Source organism: Sander vitreus, chromosome 3 (assembly GCF_031162955.1).
Source record: "Sander vitreus isolate 19-12246 chromosome 3, sanVit1, whole genome shotgun sequence".
Taxonomy (NCBI): domain Eukaryota; kingdom Metazoa; phylum Chordata; class Actinopteri; order Perciformes; family Percidae; genus Sander; species Sander vitreus.
Genome location: NC_135857.1, coordinates 7,869,314 through 7,890,035, shown reverse-complemented (window position 1 = coordinate 7,890,035; position 20,722 = coordinate 7,869,314). Strand labels below are relative to the sequence as shown.

Below are 20,722 nucleotides of genomic sequence, written 5' to 3'. Positions count from 1 at the left end.
GCCAGGATCATGTTTGTGGACTTCAGCTCTGCCTTTAACACCATCATCTCTGCTTCAGGAGAAACTCTCTCAGCTTGGTGTGCCTGACTCCACCTGCAGGTGGATCATTGACTTCCTGTCTGACAGGAAGCAGCATGTGAAGCTGGGGAAAGACATCTCCGACTCACAGACCATCAGCACCGCATCCCCTCAGGGCTGCGTTCCTTCTCCTCTGCTCTTCTCCCTGTACACCAACAGCGGCACCTCCAGTCACCAGTCTGTCAAGCTTCTGAAGTTTGCGGACGACACCTCCCTCATCGGACTCATCTCTGATGGAGACGAGCCCGCCTACAGATCGGAGGCTGACCACCTGGTGAAGTGGTGCAAGCAAAACAACCTAGAGCTCAACGCTCTAAAGACAGTGGAGATGTTTGTGGACTTCAGGAAGAATTCAGCCCCACCTGCCCCCATCACCCTCTGTGACTCCACAATTAACATTGTGGAGTCTTTCCGCTTCCTGGGAACTACCATCTCCCAGGACCTCAAGTGGGAGCTGAACATCAGCTCCCTCGTCAAGAAAGCACAACAGAGGATGTACTTCCTGCGGCAGCTGAAGAAATTCAACCTGCCAAGGACAATGATGGTGCACTTCTAAACAGCCATCATTGAGTCCATCCTCACATCCTCCATCACCATCTGGTACGCTGCTAGCACAGCCAAGGACAAGGGCAGCAGCGTGTCATTCGGTCAGCTGAGAAGGTGATTGGCTGCAATCTGCCGCCGCTCCAGGACCTTTACGCCATCAGGACTCTGAAGCGTGCTGGAAAGATTGTGGCTGACCCCTCCCACCCCGGACACAAAGTCTTTGAGTCACTCCCCTCTGGTAGGAGGCTGAGGTCCATCAGGACCAAAACCTCACGTCACAAGGACAGTTTTTTCCCCTCTGCCACTAGCCTTGTCAACAAGGAAAACCACCCTGACTCTCTCCACATTACACCTCTGGCTCTACATGCCACTGTACTTACTCTGCTCTTTTTATCTGAACTATTACTCTCTTATTTTTAATATATTATGTGTGTGTATATATATATATATATATATATATATATATATATATATATATATATATATATATATATACTTATATTGTTTGTTCTGTTTAACCTGCTTGTTTAACTTATGTTAGAGAATGTGTGACATGCACCTACAACACGAAAACAAATTCCTTGTATGTGTAAAAAACATACTTGGCAATAAAGCTTTTCTGATTCTGATATCTGAACTCAATTAGCAAAAGACAACCAGGGTCCTGACTGTCCTTCTGATGTCTCTACATTTCTCTTTATTAGGGAAACAAATAGCAGTTTATCCTGCAAAGCTGTCAAAGAGAAAACCACAACTTCACATTATTATTATACAAGTGAAGCATGTTGTGACAGTCAATGACAAGACAATATATATGGACTATATTTCACTGGGGACGGGATATGTGGTGACACAATACAAACATGACGGGAAAATAATTTAGCAGCTGAAAATTGGATCACAATGTGAACATGTTTTCTTTATTTAAATAATAAAAGAGGGAAAGCGTCTGGTTTAAGGTTTAAGATTTAGTGCACATGCTTTGTATGAGGTCTGAAATGGTTCCACAACTAAGGAAGACAAGTTAATCAAAGTTTCATATGATCAGTGGTGGAAGAAGTATTCAGATCCTTTACTTCAGTAAAAGTACTAATACTACACTGTAGAAATACTCTGTTACAACAAATTTTCAAGTCCTGCATTGAAAATGTTACTTAAGTAAAAGTATGTAAGTATCATCAGGAAAATGTACTTAAAGTATTAAAAGTAAAAGTAGTCAATGCGGCAAAATCCTCACATTTTAGAAACTGGAAACAAAAAAAGCATTGAAATGCCAAAAAAGCTTCAAAAACATAAAGATTCAATATGGCCATAAAGCTTCAACAGCGTCAAAGCTGCAGAGACACTCCTACTGTTCACATGAAGATGAGCTGAGACTCTGAAGGAAACTGTATGTTAGCATGAGCTAGCTGGTGAGGCTCGAACAACACTGCAGTGGTAGTGCGACTGTACCGCGCATCACTAAGAGGACTCAGGGTAACCTTCGATTGAGTATACATACATCATTGTTTTATTCTGCAGCGGCGAACAACCATCAGTCCATGAATGAGGGAAATGTCTGTGGTTAGTTTGCATGTGGGTGATAACAGCAAGAGTGTCTGTTATCCACCTGCTAAAGTCAGTTTTGAAGTGAGGATAACGTTGTCGGTAGGCACCTGTGTTGTTGTTGTTTTGATCAGATAATGATATATCAAATAAAATGTTATGTGAAATCAGTTTGACTAATATAAAATGACAAAATGATTGGTTTTGGTTAGACTAGATTACCTGATATGTTCAATATAATAATAAGTAGAAAATGCATTTCCTGCAGTAAATGCTTGTGAGTGCTGAAAAGCTAAATTGCTAAAGCTAAACTGGATTGATGGCTTAAATGCGTAAAAAGAAGGGAATGGTTTTAATAAGTATGAATTTCATTGAATTGTTGAATAATGCCAATACTGTATGAAAGTTTCTGTAAAAGCTGATGCTAAACTGAATTGCCGGCTTTAATTTGGATAAAGTAATAGCAGAAAGAGTAATGAATGAGTTGGTAAAATGAGAAATGGGTGGGTCAAATGGGAAATCTCAATTAGCTGTGTTCAATATTTTCAAAAAGAAACGAAAAGAATTTGAAGTTGTATGAAACTCCTAATAAATGAAAGATGTGGAACATTTTTAGGTTTGAATTAAGTAAATAAGACTTGATCTGGAAAGCAGCTGAATCTGTATAAATAGCTGAAAAAGTGGGAAAGGGATGAAGAATGCAAAATAAAGAGTAAGAAATGATAGGGGTTCAAATGTTTTGTCTATCTGCGCCACTATTTCTTTACAGCAGAAAGACATATTGACAGAAAAAGACATAAACATAGATATGGAGAGAGAGGTCCCGTTTTGACCTGGTATTAAAATCCTGAGTGATCGGATCACAAGTAGACAGCTCTAAGTACACGTGTAAACGCACTCAGGACTAGGCTTGTGCCGAATGGCGATCAGATCGTATATCGATGATTAAAGGAATGATCGGCGATTGGGTTTTCCTACGCATATATTAAAGCAATTTCAACTAACTTACTATCACAATTATAATATCTAGAATCTGCATCCCTACTGTTTATTTTCCGGTGGAGCGGTAAGTCCGCCCACTGAGCCACGTTAATCAGCACGAATAATGGTAATAATTTTACATCCTTAACAGGAATTACAAAGCAGTTTGATCTGAGGGACAGGCAAACAGCGTCTTGGTTTACTGAAAACTAAACTGAAACTAAAACTAGCAAACACACTCTGAAAACTAACTAAAACTAAAATGAAATACAAAAGTCAAAACTTAAATAAAATAAAAACAAATTCAAAATTCAAAATAACCTGTCAATGTGGCCGCCACAAAAACATTAATGGAAATACTGTACATGAAAAACATAATTTTCAGCATCTTAATAATATATTTATACTTATTATTTCAGCAAAAATATACTTTACCTGACTTGTTAGTTTAATTAAGTATCAGGATAGTCACGACACTTAACTTTATAGCATAAAAATTAAAAAATAAGGTTACATAAAGCCATACAATTCTTTGACTGGTATGATTGTGAAATATTTCATTCAATGTGATATTAAAAAAAAGGTCTTATAAAGTGCTTTTAATTTCGCTTGGGCACCTGCCCCTCAAAATGTCCATGCACGTCCCTGTGTTTAACCCTTGTGCCGCTGCAGCCTCACATTAATCTCGTGACATTCAATTCAGACTTGTGTCGTGTCGAAAGTGATATGGAAAGTACAACCTGGTAAGATTGCCGTCGTGACTCAAGTGACCATGGGCGCTTTTTCAGACATGAGACCATGAGAACATGTTGAAAAACTGTCAGATAACGTAAAGGTCTGGTCTGAAATCAAATAGGTGACTTTACGGCATTCTCAGTTAACGCGGGACTACAGACGGCTTGAGCACCTGAGTATCGCGAGATTTGACCAGCTGTTTAGTCTGTTTTTTTTAGACTGGTGCTTGTCGGTCTACACGTGGGGAGGATCTGACTTTGCTTTCCCACAGGGGTACGTTTGAAAAACTCACAATATCAGTATTGCTCTCATCGTGGCGGCACCAAGGACCATAACATACTGTAAGTAAAAGTAAAAACTCTGGAGACGAAAGAGCGAAATTAGCAACGAAGGGGAAAGCCCAAGACTATAACGTTAGCCATTTGCTTCTTGTTCACACAGCGTGACTTAACGTAACGTTAGTTCAAATCTACTCACAGGGGTGCAACACGCGCACAGTGTATAAAACCCCATTCATTGAAATTTCCACGCGTCTCTGCAAGCTGTTTCGGGTTTACTGTGTCACCGACTGAATGCAGTACTCCCATGTCATTGAACAACTAGCCTGACGTTACACATCTTTCTCTAACTTAACAGTCAGCACACTCCAGCTAGCCTCTTTTCCTGTTGTGTAACTTAGATTACCCTAATTCCTTTTCTCGTGCGGTCTATATGCATTTTCTAAAATCAGGGCCATGTGTCTTATATAGTAACAAATGTGTATAGGTTATCAGCAGTAAGAATGCAAGTTAAGTTAGTTGGATATCATTTACGCCAGGCCGGCTAACGTAGTAAGCTAACACGAAGGTCTGAGGCCCATGCAGGACAGGAGCACTCCAGAAGCGTCCTTAAACCCTGCGTCAGTCTGGGACAAGCCCTCACTGGTGCATTTTGGTTACGTTTAAAGCTGTTTGATGTATTGCATTTATGTCGTGGCCTAACGAGATGGTCAGACTGTGAAATTAAACTCTCAAGTGGCCCTATACATGAGGCTATCATGGTGTAACTAACCTATCGTAGTGGAATGTGCGATTAGCTGCCTTGGCATTTTAATTCCTCTATGTTCATAGACGGTTTAGCATTGTAACCAATGTGCGGTGCTAGCCTGCTAACTTCATACTTTGTATCCTGCACTGCGGCCTCCTAACCAGCCATGCTTATTCCCGGTAGTGTAACGTTAGCGTTAGGTCACAACCACCTCTGGTACTGGATTTCGTTCCAGACAATGTTACGCCAACCTCTCTGTATCTGTCAGTCACACTTTTTAGTCATACTGACAAAACGTTGTGCATGTTAGTAGTGGACATGCGTGCTTATTGCGATGTAAAGTGTTTTATGTTGAATTCGGCTTTCAATTGAGGCACCTTGCGACACACATTGAGTTAGTTTCTATAAATTGTTCTCAATGCTAGCTAACTTACCTCCCCCACGTTTTGTTTTTGTCTTTTTTTTTAAATAGGTTATACTATGTAACGTTAAGCTAAGGCACACAAAAGTAACAGTGGTGAAGGAGGTATGGAAAGGAAAAGGGACTCGTGTGAATTAAAAGGGGAAAGCCTCGAGTCTTATTTTGATAGAACTAACTACAGTAGCTACAGTTTCATGTTACCTCATTGCGAGGAAACATGAAACTGTAGCTAATAATTCTAAGTGCAGGTTCACGTTTTGGTCTGTATACTTGCTAGCTAGCTAATTTGCAATTTCCGTTAGCTGTTCTGTGTTGTGATGAAATGGTCGTAACGTTACACAGCGGTTTGATAGTATTGAGCTACTTTTACACATGGCAAGATTTAACGTCGATTGGATTATTTATTTGGAGTCACAGTCTCATTGTGGGTATTATTAGCATGTAGGTAGCTAGCTGTGATGGTTTGGCATTAAGTCGCTGAAAGTTATTGACCCTCGTGAACAGTTCACGTTGAGACAACCCGTTAGCTAAGTCAAGTGTTGTCATGTAAACTGCAATACTAAGATTTTGTTGGGCTTTGTTTATCTGTCAGCTGTATTAAAGCATTAGCCTGTTGTAGCTAACCATAACGCTGACGTTGGTTAATTTAGAAACTTGACTTTTGACTTTCCGACTAAACCAACACGTCTGTGAACAGTATGAACGAATTAACGTTATAAAAAATAAAAAAAATAAGTCAAGTTTCACAGGTATACAGTAGGCACAGTCTGCTGGACTGTTTAGATGATAGTATGTCACAATGCTCTGTATTCATTGTGCACGCTGCTTAGGTTGCCTGTGCTCAGCATGTTGTAGGGTTTGTAACATGTAAATACAGCCTGGTCACTCCCATATCTGGACACCAAGGGCACAGTCTGAATCTTGACTTTAAGCTCCAGAAAGGCTGAACACCTGTCTGACCCGTGAGCAGCGCTCAAGATTAGTTTGACTGCTGAGCGGTTATAGTAACCTTGTCCAAGGTTAATGTAGTGTGGGCGACCATTTCATAAGCACATATACAGTGTACAGGCTGACATCACTACCTTTCTCTTATAGTTTAGCTTGTCCATATGGAACTATTTCAGTTTACAATTGTATTGTACATTGAACATCACAGGTGATATTATCCAATGTGAAACTGAACCAACTTATCAGCAAGGCATGACCGTTCAATTGGTTTGAGCTGTAAATAGCCCAGGTCAGTTGTTCAAAATATATCATTCTCCTCGTGTGTGTGTGTTGATTACATTATGATTCACATGACTACGAAAAAAAAAAATCAGGAAAAGTATAGAGGAATAGGCTAATGGATGACGGAACATAGAACCATTTTTTTTTTATTAAAATGAAATGATTTATTTGATGGTGAACTTTATATTTGCAATGACATATCACTTACAGCAGGGGTCCTCAATGTTTTTTTTAGGCCAAGGAGCCCTTAGCTGAGAGAGAGACGGAGCAGGGACCCCCTTCTAGATGTTGCATAAAATTAAGTTGCAAAATAAACTGGACCTACAATAACGTGTAGGGCGGCCTAAAACCTTTATACATACATTTTTATGCTCCATACAATACTACGTTTAAAAAAAAAAACAAACACAGGGACTTCTTAAGCTATGCACTACCTGTGGATGGTTATCTTAGTGGCTACCTTACCTACAGGCCAGTAAGCCTGTCATCAATGTTGTGTAAATTAAAAGAAAGTCACAAACAGGCTGATTTATCTTTGCTTATAACATTTTGGATTCGTGTTTATGTATACTTTTAGACCTGTTTTATCTTAAAAAAAAAAAAAAGGTTGTCAAACTGAAATTTGGTGAGCCCCTGCAGTAACTCTGAGGTACCCAGTTTTGAAGAGCTCTGACTTACAGCATTTAGCAAGCCTTTTTGGTAAAACGCCTCCTTCGCTGGCGCAGCAGCAACACTTCAGGCAGAGAGTGGTACTGCAGCAAAGGTGACGGCAAGACTTGGCTTCTTAAACAAAAACCAACAAAATGATAAAGAGAGGTGAAGTTCTGTGAGAAATGTATGAGGGGAAAAGCTGGTTAAATCAGGAAGGCCACATTAACTGTAGAAAGTGGTCGCCGACTGTTTTTCTCACTGTCCGTTGCACAGAAACACGGTGGTGTCTGGTGAGAGTTAAAATATTAATGTAACGCATGCTCCTCATTGGGTTATGCATTTGCAGAATAGCAGGTGATGCTTGAAAAGATGGTGAAGCTTCATTTTATCGGTACATTTTGTCGAGCGTCTCGTTACTAAAATAAAAGTGCTATCCAGTTGCTAAAGCTCTGGGTGTTTCTCGCTAACTGACCAGACTTGGTCAACAACCTGTAACATTAGTTCCTATTGCTGCAGTAACCAACACTTTAATCATTTTGAGGTAAATGGTGCGTAGTGTGCAGAAATAAATGAAATCAAATGTACAAATGCCAAATATCAGGATTATGTTATCAGGGGTAGAGTTTTAAGGATATACACAGAAAGTTGCCTGGTATTTTCATCCATTTGAAATTCTCTAGCAGTTGTATGCCCTTGGCAATACCAATCGCATCACCCGATGTGTGGATGGTGTAGTCTTTCTCACTTCTTTGGGAATACGTTTTCATGGCTATGTATTATTCAAGACAAGGGCCACAGTCTCGGTTCATTCACTCATTTGTGTCTGCACCGTCTAGCCCAAATGTTGACATTCTTAGAGGAGAGTCCCTACCTACTGGTCGTTGAATTCATAAGACACTTTATATGACTATAGCACAGTGTTGGTTCTATTTCATAACCCCCACTTACTGTAATTATTTGTTTTGTTCTAACACAAACGCACACAACGCAACCTAATGTTGAAAGTATATCCCAGGACTGCTAGCTGCAGTGGGCCATCCGTTGATTATGTAGAGCAGGTGGGAGTGCAAACAGCCATAGAGGTCAAAAGTCTGTGTGTGCGCGCGTGTGTGCTCATTTGTTGCTAATGACGGCCGTGTCTGGAAGCATGGCAGGATATGATTGAGTCACATCCAGACCATGTGATGCATTCCTCCTGGTGGAGGCAGGCTTGGCCACGTTTGTTAAGGAAAGGCATGTGCGCGTCCTTTTTTTAACATGGACAGAGAGTCACCCGCTGTCAGGCGTTGGGTATGGAGAGGGCTGTCCCAGTGTCTTCAGTTGGGTCTGATTTTCCTATGTACAAGCTGACCATTTTGTACTCAGTCTGGGTTCTCCTGTGTTCCTGCTGTGTTCCATTCTTTGGTTCATTTTCCACAGAATATGATTTGATAGTGTAAAAGATTTAAATATGCTGAACTGCCTAGATACAGAGACGCGATTTACATATCTTGAAAGATAAGAAGGCGGCACTGGCTGGGTTGGATTGACATTAGGACTGCACAATATATATATTGTTTCGGCATCGACGCTGCGCTGTGCCCATGTGCAATAGTCCCATCGTAGACTGTGCGATGTCAGGCAATCTAAATCGGACACGTCACCCGAAGACTTTTTTTGCTGCTTCATACAAAAGGAAAACTCTCACGGTTCTCATTTTCCATGACTAATACAGTTTTCCATTAATTACCCCCACAACAGTCTAGGTAAGCAGTTTCACAATAAACCCAAACTATTTTTACACTTCTCAGCGGTGGGGTCCGCACAGTCTGCCCAGGGGGTTCAACCGGCTTCACGGCCGCTCTGTTCGGGGGGGTTCTCCTTGTTTCATGCATTTTCCCTGTGGCAGTGCGCCGGGGCTGATGTCGCCACTTCCCGGGGCCGGTGCTGCGCCCTCTGTTGTTGTAGGCGCATTTGTCAAAGGGGGTGGTCTGCCGTCAGGGGTCTGCGACCATGTCGGCAACCCTTTTCCCTGTTTTGCAGAGTCGTCACCATTCATATAAAATAAGAACTTTCGGGCTGCAACTATTATTTTTTTTTATTGTCGATTAATCTGTTTATGCAATTGTTGTTTGGTCTAAAATATGTTCATCAGTGTTTCCCAAAGCCCAATATGACGTCCTCAAATGTCTTGTTTTGTCCACAACTCAAAGATATTCAGTTTACTGTCACAGAGTGAAGAAACTACAAAATATTAAATTTAACAAGCTGGAATCAGAAAATCTTTACTTTTATCATTAATAATGACTCAAACCGATTATTCGATTATTTAATTCTTGACAACTAATCGATTAATCTTTGCAGGTCTAGCTTTACATTTTCAAGAGGATTTCAGAAGGTGAGCTGAAAGGGTGAACTGTTCATACCTCCAAGTCTTTCTCGGGGTCAAATGGGATCTAGCATATTTCCCAGTATATGTCAGAGAGACTTGAGCTTAACCCTTAAATCAACATGCGAACAACGTGCAGATCCAGACCAGTTTTCCCAGATTTTCTTTACATTTAGTTTACTGTGAAATCTCCCTCAATTAATACGAATCTTTTGTGTCTTTTGTAACTTTCAGGTGTAGCTGTTAGTGTCCTGAGGAAATGCCGCTGAGGTTTCGTTCTATCGCGCCCTACACACTACCCGGAGTCCTTGCACTGATCGGCTGGTGGTGGTACATCTCGCGGAAGAAAGAGCGGCTCGTCAGCCATGACAGCCCAGAGGGGGCTCCAACCACTATGGGCCTTAGAGCATCTCCAGCAGAGGGCAGCAACGGTTTGGTTGAGAAAGGCACTGTATCCCCCGCAAATGGCACAGAAAGCCCCACCCACAGACCTCCGAAAGTCGGCAACCTGAGAACAGAACATGAAAATATTCCCCCGATCCATGTCCAAGACAATGAAGCAGCACCTTCACTAAAACAAAGTTCTGAAGAAGCTGCTCCTCACCTTGGCAGAATAAGACTAGGGGAAGTCCATAAACCCCCGTTCTCGACTCTACCGTCACCTGGCAAAGAAGACTGCCTGCAGGTGTCATTGAAAGACCATAAAGACCCAGAGAATAGCGTAACACCTGCCTTGGTTAAAGAGCTGGATAAAAACCTAGTCAACGACCCAGCCTCTCCTTCAGAAGCCACAGTAGAAGAGGTGGTCTTGCCCTGCCGGTCTACCAAAGTCACCAGCTCCTCCCCAACAACGCACCTTTCTGATGCAGAGAGGCCAGAGCCAGAAGGGGAAGTTGCAAAGCACTACAGCCCTGTGAATACGCAAGCTGAGATAGTTGTTTGTGCAGTCACCCCAGCCAATGTGCAGAGAGTGATCCCATCAGAGGCTGACTCTCTTGAGACGCCCCCTTCAGCGCAGGATTTCCACCAACGCGTTCTAACCAGCACGCCTGCCTCCCTGGCCCCGACCTCCACGGCCCAGACGACAGACCAAGACTCCACTACCATATCAGAGACGCCAGAGGACATCCAGGTACACGGCGGCCGTGGAAAGGAGCAGGATCTGGAGCTTCTAGCAGCTGGACTCATACATGAGGTCATCTCGGCAGCCACCCAGGAGGTCCTTGGTGTCACCAATTGCCAGGTCACAGAAACCAGCCAGCCCAGTTGCAGCAGCACACCACTGACCGGCGGCAGACTATGCTCCCAACAGGAGCCCAGCACGGCAGCACAGCAGCACCACCATCTACTGACAGGCCCCTCTCAGATAGGCTGCGAGTCCAGGGAGGCCACAGAGAAGGAAGAGCTGGGGATGCCCAATGGCTGCTCCTCGGTCCCAGTATGGGAGTCTGTCGAGGTCAGTCACAGGGTTCATCAGACAAACCATGCACATTGGCCAACACCGTCGCACCAAGCAGCACAGAGTCCCCCTCCTTTGCTAAACATGAAACTGAAAGGCGATGAAGCAGCGGTGCTGGGCGACGACTCTGCCTGCAGTACGTGCCACTCTGAGGATGGCATCAGCCACGAGGACCTCCAGAACAGCGTGTTGGACAACCAAACGGATGTGATCCAGCTTACGGACTTGTCTGCAAAAGATGCCACGCAGCCTCAATCACTGGTCGAGACGGCCACGGAGGCATCGTTGTTGGCTGTAACTGAAGAAAACTCATCGGATGCGGTGTGCGAGATAAAGAGTCTTAACGGACTGGGCCTGAGGAATGGAGCTCACGGGACGTGTGAGGTGGAGACGGACCAGTCTGGAGGTGAGGCATCGATCAATTGATTCTCGGTATTGGTGTAAGAAGTGTTGCTGAGCACAGCCAGACCACTAATGCTTTTTCTTTGGCCGATACTAAGCTTGATATTTGAGTTTAAAAATCTGATGATATATCAGCCAATAGTCGGTTTTTATTTCGGCTCCCATGTTAAAAGGTTAGCGCTTGCACACTGCCTGCGTGGCACACGCGTCTCAGGCGCGGCTTGAGCTGCGCTGAAAACTAGGGCTGTCCCAAACAATTTATTTTTTAAACGAATAATCTAGCAATTATTTTTTCGATTAGTTGACTAATCTTAAGGATACATTTTTCAATTAGCGATTATTTCCCCATTGCTCAATTAACAATTTACACAAAACAAATTTCAATAAGGTTCAAGTCTCTATTTATTAAAAAATTTTAACACTGCACTGTGCAAGTAAAATTAATTTGTAGTGCAAACATATGAAATCAGATGTATCAAATAAATCCAACATAAGGCAAGTTGCAGTGTCTTATATAACAGTCTGTAATCGATTGGGTCACTCATGATGATGGTAAACCAAAAAAATAACGCTGCCGACTGACAGCGTTTGATGATGCTTAATGTTAAGTCATAGCGGGGCATTAAAACGAATCAACGGACTAACATACCGTTGGGCTCCTAGTGGGAACACATTCCGTGTCACTATGTTGATAATCGCACACGTCTACAGTGCATGTTGTGGCCGAGCACTGCCCAACACATTAACTGGAATTATGAGCCCGAGCCCGATTTTAAACCCGACAATTTTTTAATACGTGGGCTGCTATAATTGACGTTATAAAGGACTCGTGAGATATCTGAAACAATCTGACCTGGATGCGCATTTATCGAAGACAGTGCTACAGATGGGGGAAACACGATTGTAGCACAGTTTACCCCCCACTCGAGTCAGTGCAGGACATACACCCAGAGCTACGGGAGAAGCTGGAGAGCCATAGCTTTCTCCCCACCCAATTCGCTAGTTGCATGGTAATAAATAATAAAGTAATGATTAAAAAAACACAAATACTTGATGAAGGGCCCGGCCCGAGGATAGTGGCGGGACATATGGGCCCGACCCGGCCCATGGGTCAAGCTCAGGCTCGGGCGGAGATTCTAAATGGGACCAATGCCAGACCAATTTGTGTGTTGGAAGGGTTTCCTGGCAAAATAGAATACGAAAAGATGTCATTTTGACACGAATACATTTAATAAATGACATTTTGATGTTTGAAAGTCTCTGTTTTGACATGAATGCAGCTATAAATGTAATTTAAAAAAAATAATAAATATAGATTTTCAAATATTGCACCTGTCAATACAGAACGAAATATTCTGCTATTTTGCCGTCAATACTGCCAACGTTATCTTTGCTGTAATCAAATCAGTATATATTTATGTTTAACATGAAGAATACTACTGCTTGAGTGCAGTAAATTTCCACAACTCTCTCCCCATATGTCAAACAAGGGTTTTATATATATATTAGGGTTGAGCGGTAATACGGTATACCACGGGGTCTAAAAATAGCAACAGTATCCGTTTCAATACCGTCATAAAAAAAAAATGCAATGCACTTATATAGGAGACAAGGATTCACTATTAAATTGTGGTGACCCACAAGTAGACTGTGGTGACTGAAAGAGACATTCACCAAGGTACTGTACCTTTTTAAGGGAGAGGTGTTATGATATACGAGTTCCGGGTTAACGGCTGAATTATGTCAAACGACGACGGTGGAGAAAATGCTGCTGCAGCGGCGCGGCTAATGTCGATGCAATCTACGCGGCCACCATCAAGTTACCGGACTTTTGGCAGCACAACCCACGGCCGTGGTTTTAGCACATCGAGGCCCAGTTCCAGCCAAGAGGAATAACACAGGACGTTACAAAGTATTTCCACGTGATATCGGCCTTAGATGCCTCAACAACAGCCAGGGCTATGGCGCTGTTAGAGGCTCCTCCGGCTAACGGCAAGCATGACGCACTAAAAACATTCCTGTTGGAACTCTTTGAACTATCGGAGCTGGAGAAAGCAGACCGCCTGCTGTCCCTGAACGGCCTTGGCGACAGCAAGCCGTCCGAGTTAATGGAGAGGATGCTGGCTGTGCTGGGCGCGGCGGATCCCTCATTCCTCTTCGCCCACATTTTCCTGCGGGAGCTTCCAGCACCCGTGCGCATCGCACTGGCCTGCTCCCCCCTCTCTTCCTCCAGAGACGCGCTGGCTGTGGAGGCAGACAGGATTTTCCTCGCCAACCGGCAGCAGTTTGTCCACGCGCTGCTGCCCCCCCAAATCACACGTCTGCCCCGCTTGCACTCCACAAAATATAATTTATGTAATTATGTGTGGTTGTCATCACGTGACAGTGTGCAGGAGAAAGTAGTTTTTTGTAAGTTATGTTATTATTGTGTAAGTAATTAGTGTTTGGTATTCAGTTTCTGAACAGTTTGGTGACGCCGTCTGAGCCTTGCGTCATAATTTTTAATTAGTCACGGTAATACCGTATACCGTGGTAAAATAGGGAGGAGGTTTGACGGTATCAAAATTTGGATATCACCCAACCCTTGTGTGTGTAGGTAGGTAGATTTTGAAATATGTGCAAACATATTGACAAAATAAAAAAAAATTGAAGAACACGCTATTTCATTTTATCAATGGGAAACCTACACGTGTACAGACAAGGCTAGCAGCAGCAGCGCCGTGTCAGACACGTTTCTGGTGTGCAAAGACATAGAAAACGCCGGAAACGCCACGCTGGCAGGAGGCCTAAATGCCAATGATTCGAATCATCGGTCGAGAAGCCCCCTAGTCGAATTTGTCGGTCTAATCAGTGTCCATTTTTATTTTTAGCTGCATCATTGTAAATGGAGGAAAGCAGGATAGTGGCATGACTGGATATTAGCATTCACAAACTGACTCTTGAGATAGAAACAGGGGGCAGTCACACAACTTGTATTTGTTGGCTGTTCTGATGCTCTCCTCTCCGGTGAATGTCAGCTGAAAAGCAGACAGAAAGTCGGCTAAACTACTTTTGAACCCAGACGCTCTGGGGTGCTCTAGGGTTTTGTAACTAAACTATGGGCAGCATGCACACTTTTTTTAATGTTAAAATCTGATGTTTTCACATCACCGATGAACAAAGGCATGAAAACGTTAGTCTTCAGGTAAGACTTGAGACTCATTGGAGTTGAGTGCAGTGCCACTGCTATTGAAGAAAACGCCTCCGTAATAATAATTCATAAAGCGAAAAAATATCTATAGGTTAGACAAATCCTGAACCACAAGCACATGTCAAATGTATGTACATTTTCATTTACAGCTTCCATAAACTCTAAAATCTGTGCGTTTTTTTAATAATCACAGGTCTCGGAATAAAACGCTAGAAGTACAAACAAGTAAAGACGTTTGCAGAGTTTGCATTAACAGCAGATTAAGGAAAGCCGTTGAGCAGACCATAGGAACAGTGATGTAACTTTGGGGCCACTTGCTAACTTTTTTGCTGGAGCTATTCTTTCTTTGTCACTTTTTTCCTACTCATTGAAGTGAAAAGACTTTCGTTACCAACCTCTTTGGCCAAAGGTCTCCCTTCACTGAATTGGTTAATTTATCTTTTGGTATTTGTCCTGTTGATGGACTTCACAGGTGCATTTGGGTCTGTATAAACCCATAGTGGGCTATTCCTGACAGAACATTCCTGCAGTGTGTATGAACAATTAAGACCAGCTGAAAAGCCGGAAACGGCCCACTATAATAGCTCACATAAACTCAGCATGAGCTACGTATAATTTACACCTGCACAACCGTGTCAGTCATATAGTGTTTGCCAAGAATTTGATTTACCAGGGGTTGGACCCATGACTGGACAGTATGGCCTAAAAATCTATTTCCCCCAGTATAATTTATCGGTTTTGTTTCTCTCTCTTTCACTCACTCACCTAGTGCAGAGCAGAGAAAGGTGCAGTGACACCTCAACAGTCTGCTAACTTGTTGCTCTCACTACCATCATTAGCTGCACTGTTTCAACAACGCGAGGCTGAATGTGCGTGCAGGCTGACATTCACCGTGTTGCTCTGTCGGGATTGAGCTATGAGCAGAAGTCCACTAGCCGATGTAATTCACACAGTGTAAACACGATCCCGTCCATCTCCTTCTGCATCGGAGAACGTCTGGCTGAGTCGAGTTATAACTGAGCAGTCTGTGTGTGTGAGGCGTGTACAGTTTTACTCTATCAGCCTGGTGTCTTACTTCAGGCAATTTAATGAAGGTAAACACAGCGAAAATGCATAATGCCACTGTGCTCTTGCCCAGCACTGGCTTCCCGACTCAACCTCAGCCCCCTACCGGTCGGCACTGTATGGTCAAAATTCATACCGTAGGGCAAGTTCATACCGGTGTGTAGGCCTGCACGATTTGGGGAAAAATATGAATCACGATCTAGCTTAGAATTGATATCACGATTCTCTGCAATGATTTTTTTTTTCTCACAGTGTAATGTTTATTGCACACACGACAAAACAAATTGGCAGTACCAAACAGATTTTTTTTGGCACCTATAGCACATTGCACATCCCCACAAGCCTGTAAACATAGAGGCTTCAATGAATAAAGAAAATGTACATACTGGCCATTTAAGTACAGTAGGCTACCAAAAATGGTGACATATAACACATTGAACTAAATATGGCCCTGATACAGGCTCTATCTGAACTCCTTGAACATGTCTTAACATAATTAAAACATGTCAATGTCAAATGCTTTCAATAAATTAGTTGGAGGGAAAAACAGTCATTTAAAAATGAAATCGCTAACGGGTGAATTGAGATCGCGATTTTATAACGATTTATCGTGCAGGCCTACCGTTGTGTATTTTTATACCGTCCACCCTGAGTTGTGTGTGTACTACTATAGTATTCCATATTTAGAACTTAGTACATTTTAAATTTAATTAAATTTCCATGTTATTTAAAGCAGTTGATAGTAGGTGCAAAGCTAGCTTGATTGTGACGCAGTGACAGAAATTATGTTTGCATTAGGGATTCCCCAGTTGATCAACCACTGATCATCATCGGTCCATATTTACCGAAAACAAGTGATCGGGCGCTCTGCATTGGTCTCTTGTAGCCGCCGATGAACTACTACACACACATAGTTGAATACTCCGCCAAGAGCGACAACTGCATGTCTGTGACTGTCTGTTCATGTGAAGTCCTCCCGCGGCCGCCTCACACCCACCTTATTGGCCAGGAGCAGCACTTGGTTGGCGCGCACGCTAGTACAAAAAAAAACAGTGGTTACGTATCGTAACTCCCGATTCAATGAGTATAGGCTTAACGTTAGCCCTCTAACGGCTGTTGCTAAAACATGTCGGCAGTGTGGAACTTCCACAAAGTGTGTGAGACTGATATTACACATGCCATCTGCAATGTATGCCATGCGAAAATACCTTGTTGGAGAACCAACATAAACAAATTGATCACGACTAACTTAATTTGGCACTTGAAGAGTCCTCGCCCAGCGGAGCATGGCGAGTTTAAGCTCACAGCGGCGAGTGAGAAGAAACGACTGAAAAAGCGGCACCCAAACGCCAGATAGTAACACAAGCAACGATAACTAGTTGTTTGGTTCCTAAACTTAACTTTGGTCGCTGCATGACGCTCCTTTTTTCTGCATAAACGCTGTAGCTGTATCCCTTCTAGCCACAACCGAGATCACCTGCCCGTCTGGGGAATGTGTGGTGGACCTGGGTGTATTATTAGACCGGTGGTAGAGCCAGTGAGAGAGTGACGCCGACTGCAGACTAGGGGTGTCGCGATACCAAAAATTCAGTAGTCGGTGCCAATGCCAGTAAAATAACACGATTCTCGATGCCGATTTTCTAAGATTCCATGTACTTTAACTTGAAACATGAACTTCTTTATTAAAATATTTGAAAAATGTCATAACAAGACATACAAAACATGTGCAATAGAGCATAGAACAAAATAATAAAGTCCCCAGACATATTCCAGACTTTCAGGCATCTTTTCAAAAGGTACTGTGCAAAAACAACAGTGTTGCGTGACCAGAGACATTACAAAGCCTGGGTAAATATTGGAGATGTATTTAAAAGATGGAGACAGCTTGGAGCCCAAAAGGACTCAGAGTTGGCTAATTTCCTCCTGAACAGGCAGCTAAGCATTAGCTTCAGGCTAATTTATCACGGCTGCAAGGGACGGACATTTTATGTCATTTCAACATTCCTGTATAGCTAGAGTACCCGAGTTGGTTACTCGCAAAAACAATTGATACACTGCCAGTAAAGTGATCCCGACAGGTCCTGGCTAACCATGGCTAACGCCGTCATGCTAACCCTGCTAATGGCTAACATTACCGGAGGAACAGGCAAGCGGGCCACGGCTGTTTACAATGTGTTGCCTGTACAGCGGCCGTGGCCGACGACGGTGAGTTATTCGAAGCCAAGAGAAGGGGGGCTGTAAATCGGAAAGAGAGGACCGTGAGTTTGCAGTGAACATGCCATTGATTAGGTCGGTAGAGTTGACTCTCGTTCATATTTTTCCGAAAGATATGTACCGGAAGTGCCACTTGTTCGTGACCTCCTTCGTCTGAATATATCGACTGTTCAGTTCCAGAAGAGGCGCAGCTAACCCTGGCATCGTCGCTAACGGTGCCTACGGTGCTTCAAAAAAATGGGCGTCGTCGGTGTTTTGTCATTTTAGAACCGGTAGTATCGGTTCTCGTGACATCCCTACTGCAGAGCGAGCGGTTGAATGTACTTCGTTAATCCAGACTCAAACCTAACTGCAACTCCAGGTGGTAAAAAGTAAAAAAAATAAAAAAAATAATAATAATTTCCTACTCCTAATGTGACCAGTAGGGGTGTTAAAATTAATTATTGCATCGCGACGCGGACCTGGACGATTATGCATCAACGCAGTGACAGACCATAATCGATTATTGCCTACTGATGTTCTGTTCTATTGTGTTCAGACTCCACTACATTCAGGAATTGTCTTTTTTTAAGAGCAGATACAATAAAAAGGGGAGTTCATATAGTGTATGAAAACCATGTGTAGCAATAGATAATATTGAAGAGGTGACGCATCGTGATATCGATTCAAATCGTTGACAGGATAATTGTAACCGAATTGAATCGTGAGACCAGTGAAGATTAACACCCCTAGTGACCAGGTGGCCTCTGATGTAATTAACACTGTGGAAGCATCATGCTGAAGTCTAAGTGAAGTGATGATTGCATGTCAACACATTGCTTAGAATGAGCACTGGACCCTGAAGCATCTATGTTGCTGTGAATATCGCTGGTAACGGTAATGATGATTGTGTGTGTGTGTGTGTGTACCTAGGCTCTGATGTGAACAGTATGGACTCGGTGGACAGCGGCTGCACCATGGGTGCTGGGGAAAGCCAGAGCAACCACGCTGCCTCCTCCAGCTCTGAGCTCATCATCTGGGAGATCGAGGTGCCAAAGGTGAGTCAGGCTACCTGGCACAAGAATCAAAAACCACAACTTATGAGTGACATGATACCAACCCTTTTTACGCCGCACACCACTTCAGCAGAGAAGTAATTTCAGCATAAAAATGGAACCACCCAGCTTCCTCTTTACCAGTGTCAGTCTAGTGTAGGGATAGACCGATTATCGGCCGTTTTTTGGCAGTTTGCAGATTGTCATTCGGCTTTTTATTTGCCTGACAACCGATAAAGTTAATTAAATAAAGTGTTCTACTTTGGCTCGGCTACAGCTCTGTGTCTGTCGCTCTGCTTCGGTTTTACTCGCCACTGAGTCTGACTTACCGTCCCGCCCACAACACTATCTGACTATCTTTTAACGGGTATTATGTTGAAAGTTTTTCCATTTATTAAATAATTGCTTAAAGCATTTAAACTAAGTTTTGTGTTGGAGTATGCAATATTCCAAAATCTTAATTTGGATTTAAAGATTTTTCTTTTTACTGTAAATACAATATCTGAATCGAAAAAAACTAATAATAATCGGTATCTGTATCGGCCTTGAAAAAACTGTGTATACTCACTCACTACCGGTCAAAAGTTTGGGGTCACTTAGAAATTTCCACTCCATTCCAGTTGTTCCAGATTGTATTTTTTACATTTTCAATCCCTCCCCGACCAACAGTCTGCCTTACATAATATTCATTAATAGTAATAGTACAAAATATGATGATAATAATGATACAATATTAAAATAAGATAATAAAAAAAGAGAGGAAAAACAGTTGGACACCACAATCAAAAGTGTAACAATGATACAACAATGAACACAAGCCCTACATATGTACAAATGTAAATACCTGGAGAAACACCTGGAGCACTTGTGCTGAAGCATCAAAGACCACGAGTTTGTCATACAGAGAGGTGTGTGTGTAAAAGGTACCAATGTAAATCCCACTACTCCCCAGGAAGTACATTTATGGCAGAGAAATAGGATAAGGGTTGCCAGACATATGAAAATGTATGGGAGCGTCTAATTGAATATTTCATCTTTTCCAAATGTAGGTATAACATCAGATCCTGAAGCCAATGCGATGCTTTAGGTGGGTTTGCAGATTTCCATTGTAATAACACCCGTCTGCGAGCCAATAAGGATTCAAAAGCAATAATGTTTAGTTACCTTCGACTCAGATTCGATTCATCAGCTGGAGCACTAAATATAACAAATTCAGCACTTGGTTTCAGTTGTACGTCACATACTTGAGAGAGTGTATCAAATATAGTTGACCAGTAAACAGTAAGTGTAGGGCACGTCCAAAACATGCGAGTCAGATCAGCTTCTCCAGTGTGACATCTTATACAGGTCTTATCAAAAGTAGGATTAAAAGAGGCAATCCTTGTTCTGCTCAGGTGCACACGGTGCAAAACCTTAAACTGTATAAGACTCAATCGGGCACAAGAGGTACTACCATTCACTCTATGGAGGGCATTGCTCCAGAACTCCTCTGAGAATACTGTTCCAAGCTCTTTCTCCCATCTACTTTTAACTTTGTCTGTTCCTACACCTTTTAAAGACATGAAAATTGTATATATTCTTGAGATAAAACCTTGTAGATGGAGGGGACCTTCAAACGGAGAGTCTGCAGGAGACTTGGATGGAATATGTGGAAATGATGGGCTTTGGGCGTTCACAAAATGTCATATCTGAAAATAACGAAAAAAGGTCAGCTTGATTAAGATTGACTTTAGAACGCAAATCATTAAAACTAGCAAAAAGACCATCAATATAAAGA

At 42.5% G+C, this 20,722-nt stretch overlaps 1 protein-coding gene across 2 annotated transcripts in view; it reads left to right on the top strand.

Moving 5' to 3' along the window:
- Positions 1-4,077: 4,077 nt before the first annotated feature.
- akap1b (A kinase (PRKA) anchor protein 1b) overlaps positions 4,078-20,722 on the top strand; it is a 33,263-nt gene continuing 16,618 nt past the window's right edge. The window contains exons 1-3 of one of the 2 annotated variants that reach the window (XM_078245848.1): positions 4,078-4,158; positions 9,816-11,446; positions 18,824-18,948. In XM_078245848.1, coding sequence (XP_078101974.1) covers positions 9,841-11,446; positions 18,824-18,948 — 1,731 coding nt within the window. In that variant the 5' untranslated portion in view covers positions 4,078-4,158; positions 9,816-9,840. Of the gene's footprint in view, positions 4,227-9,815; positions 11,447-18,823; positions 18,949-20,722 lie in introns of both variants that reach the window. The other variant, XM_078245847.1, reaches the window with a different exon arrangement.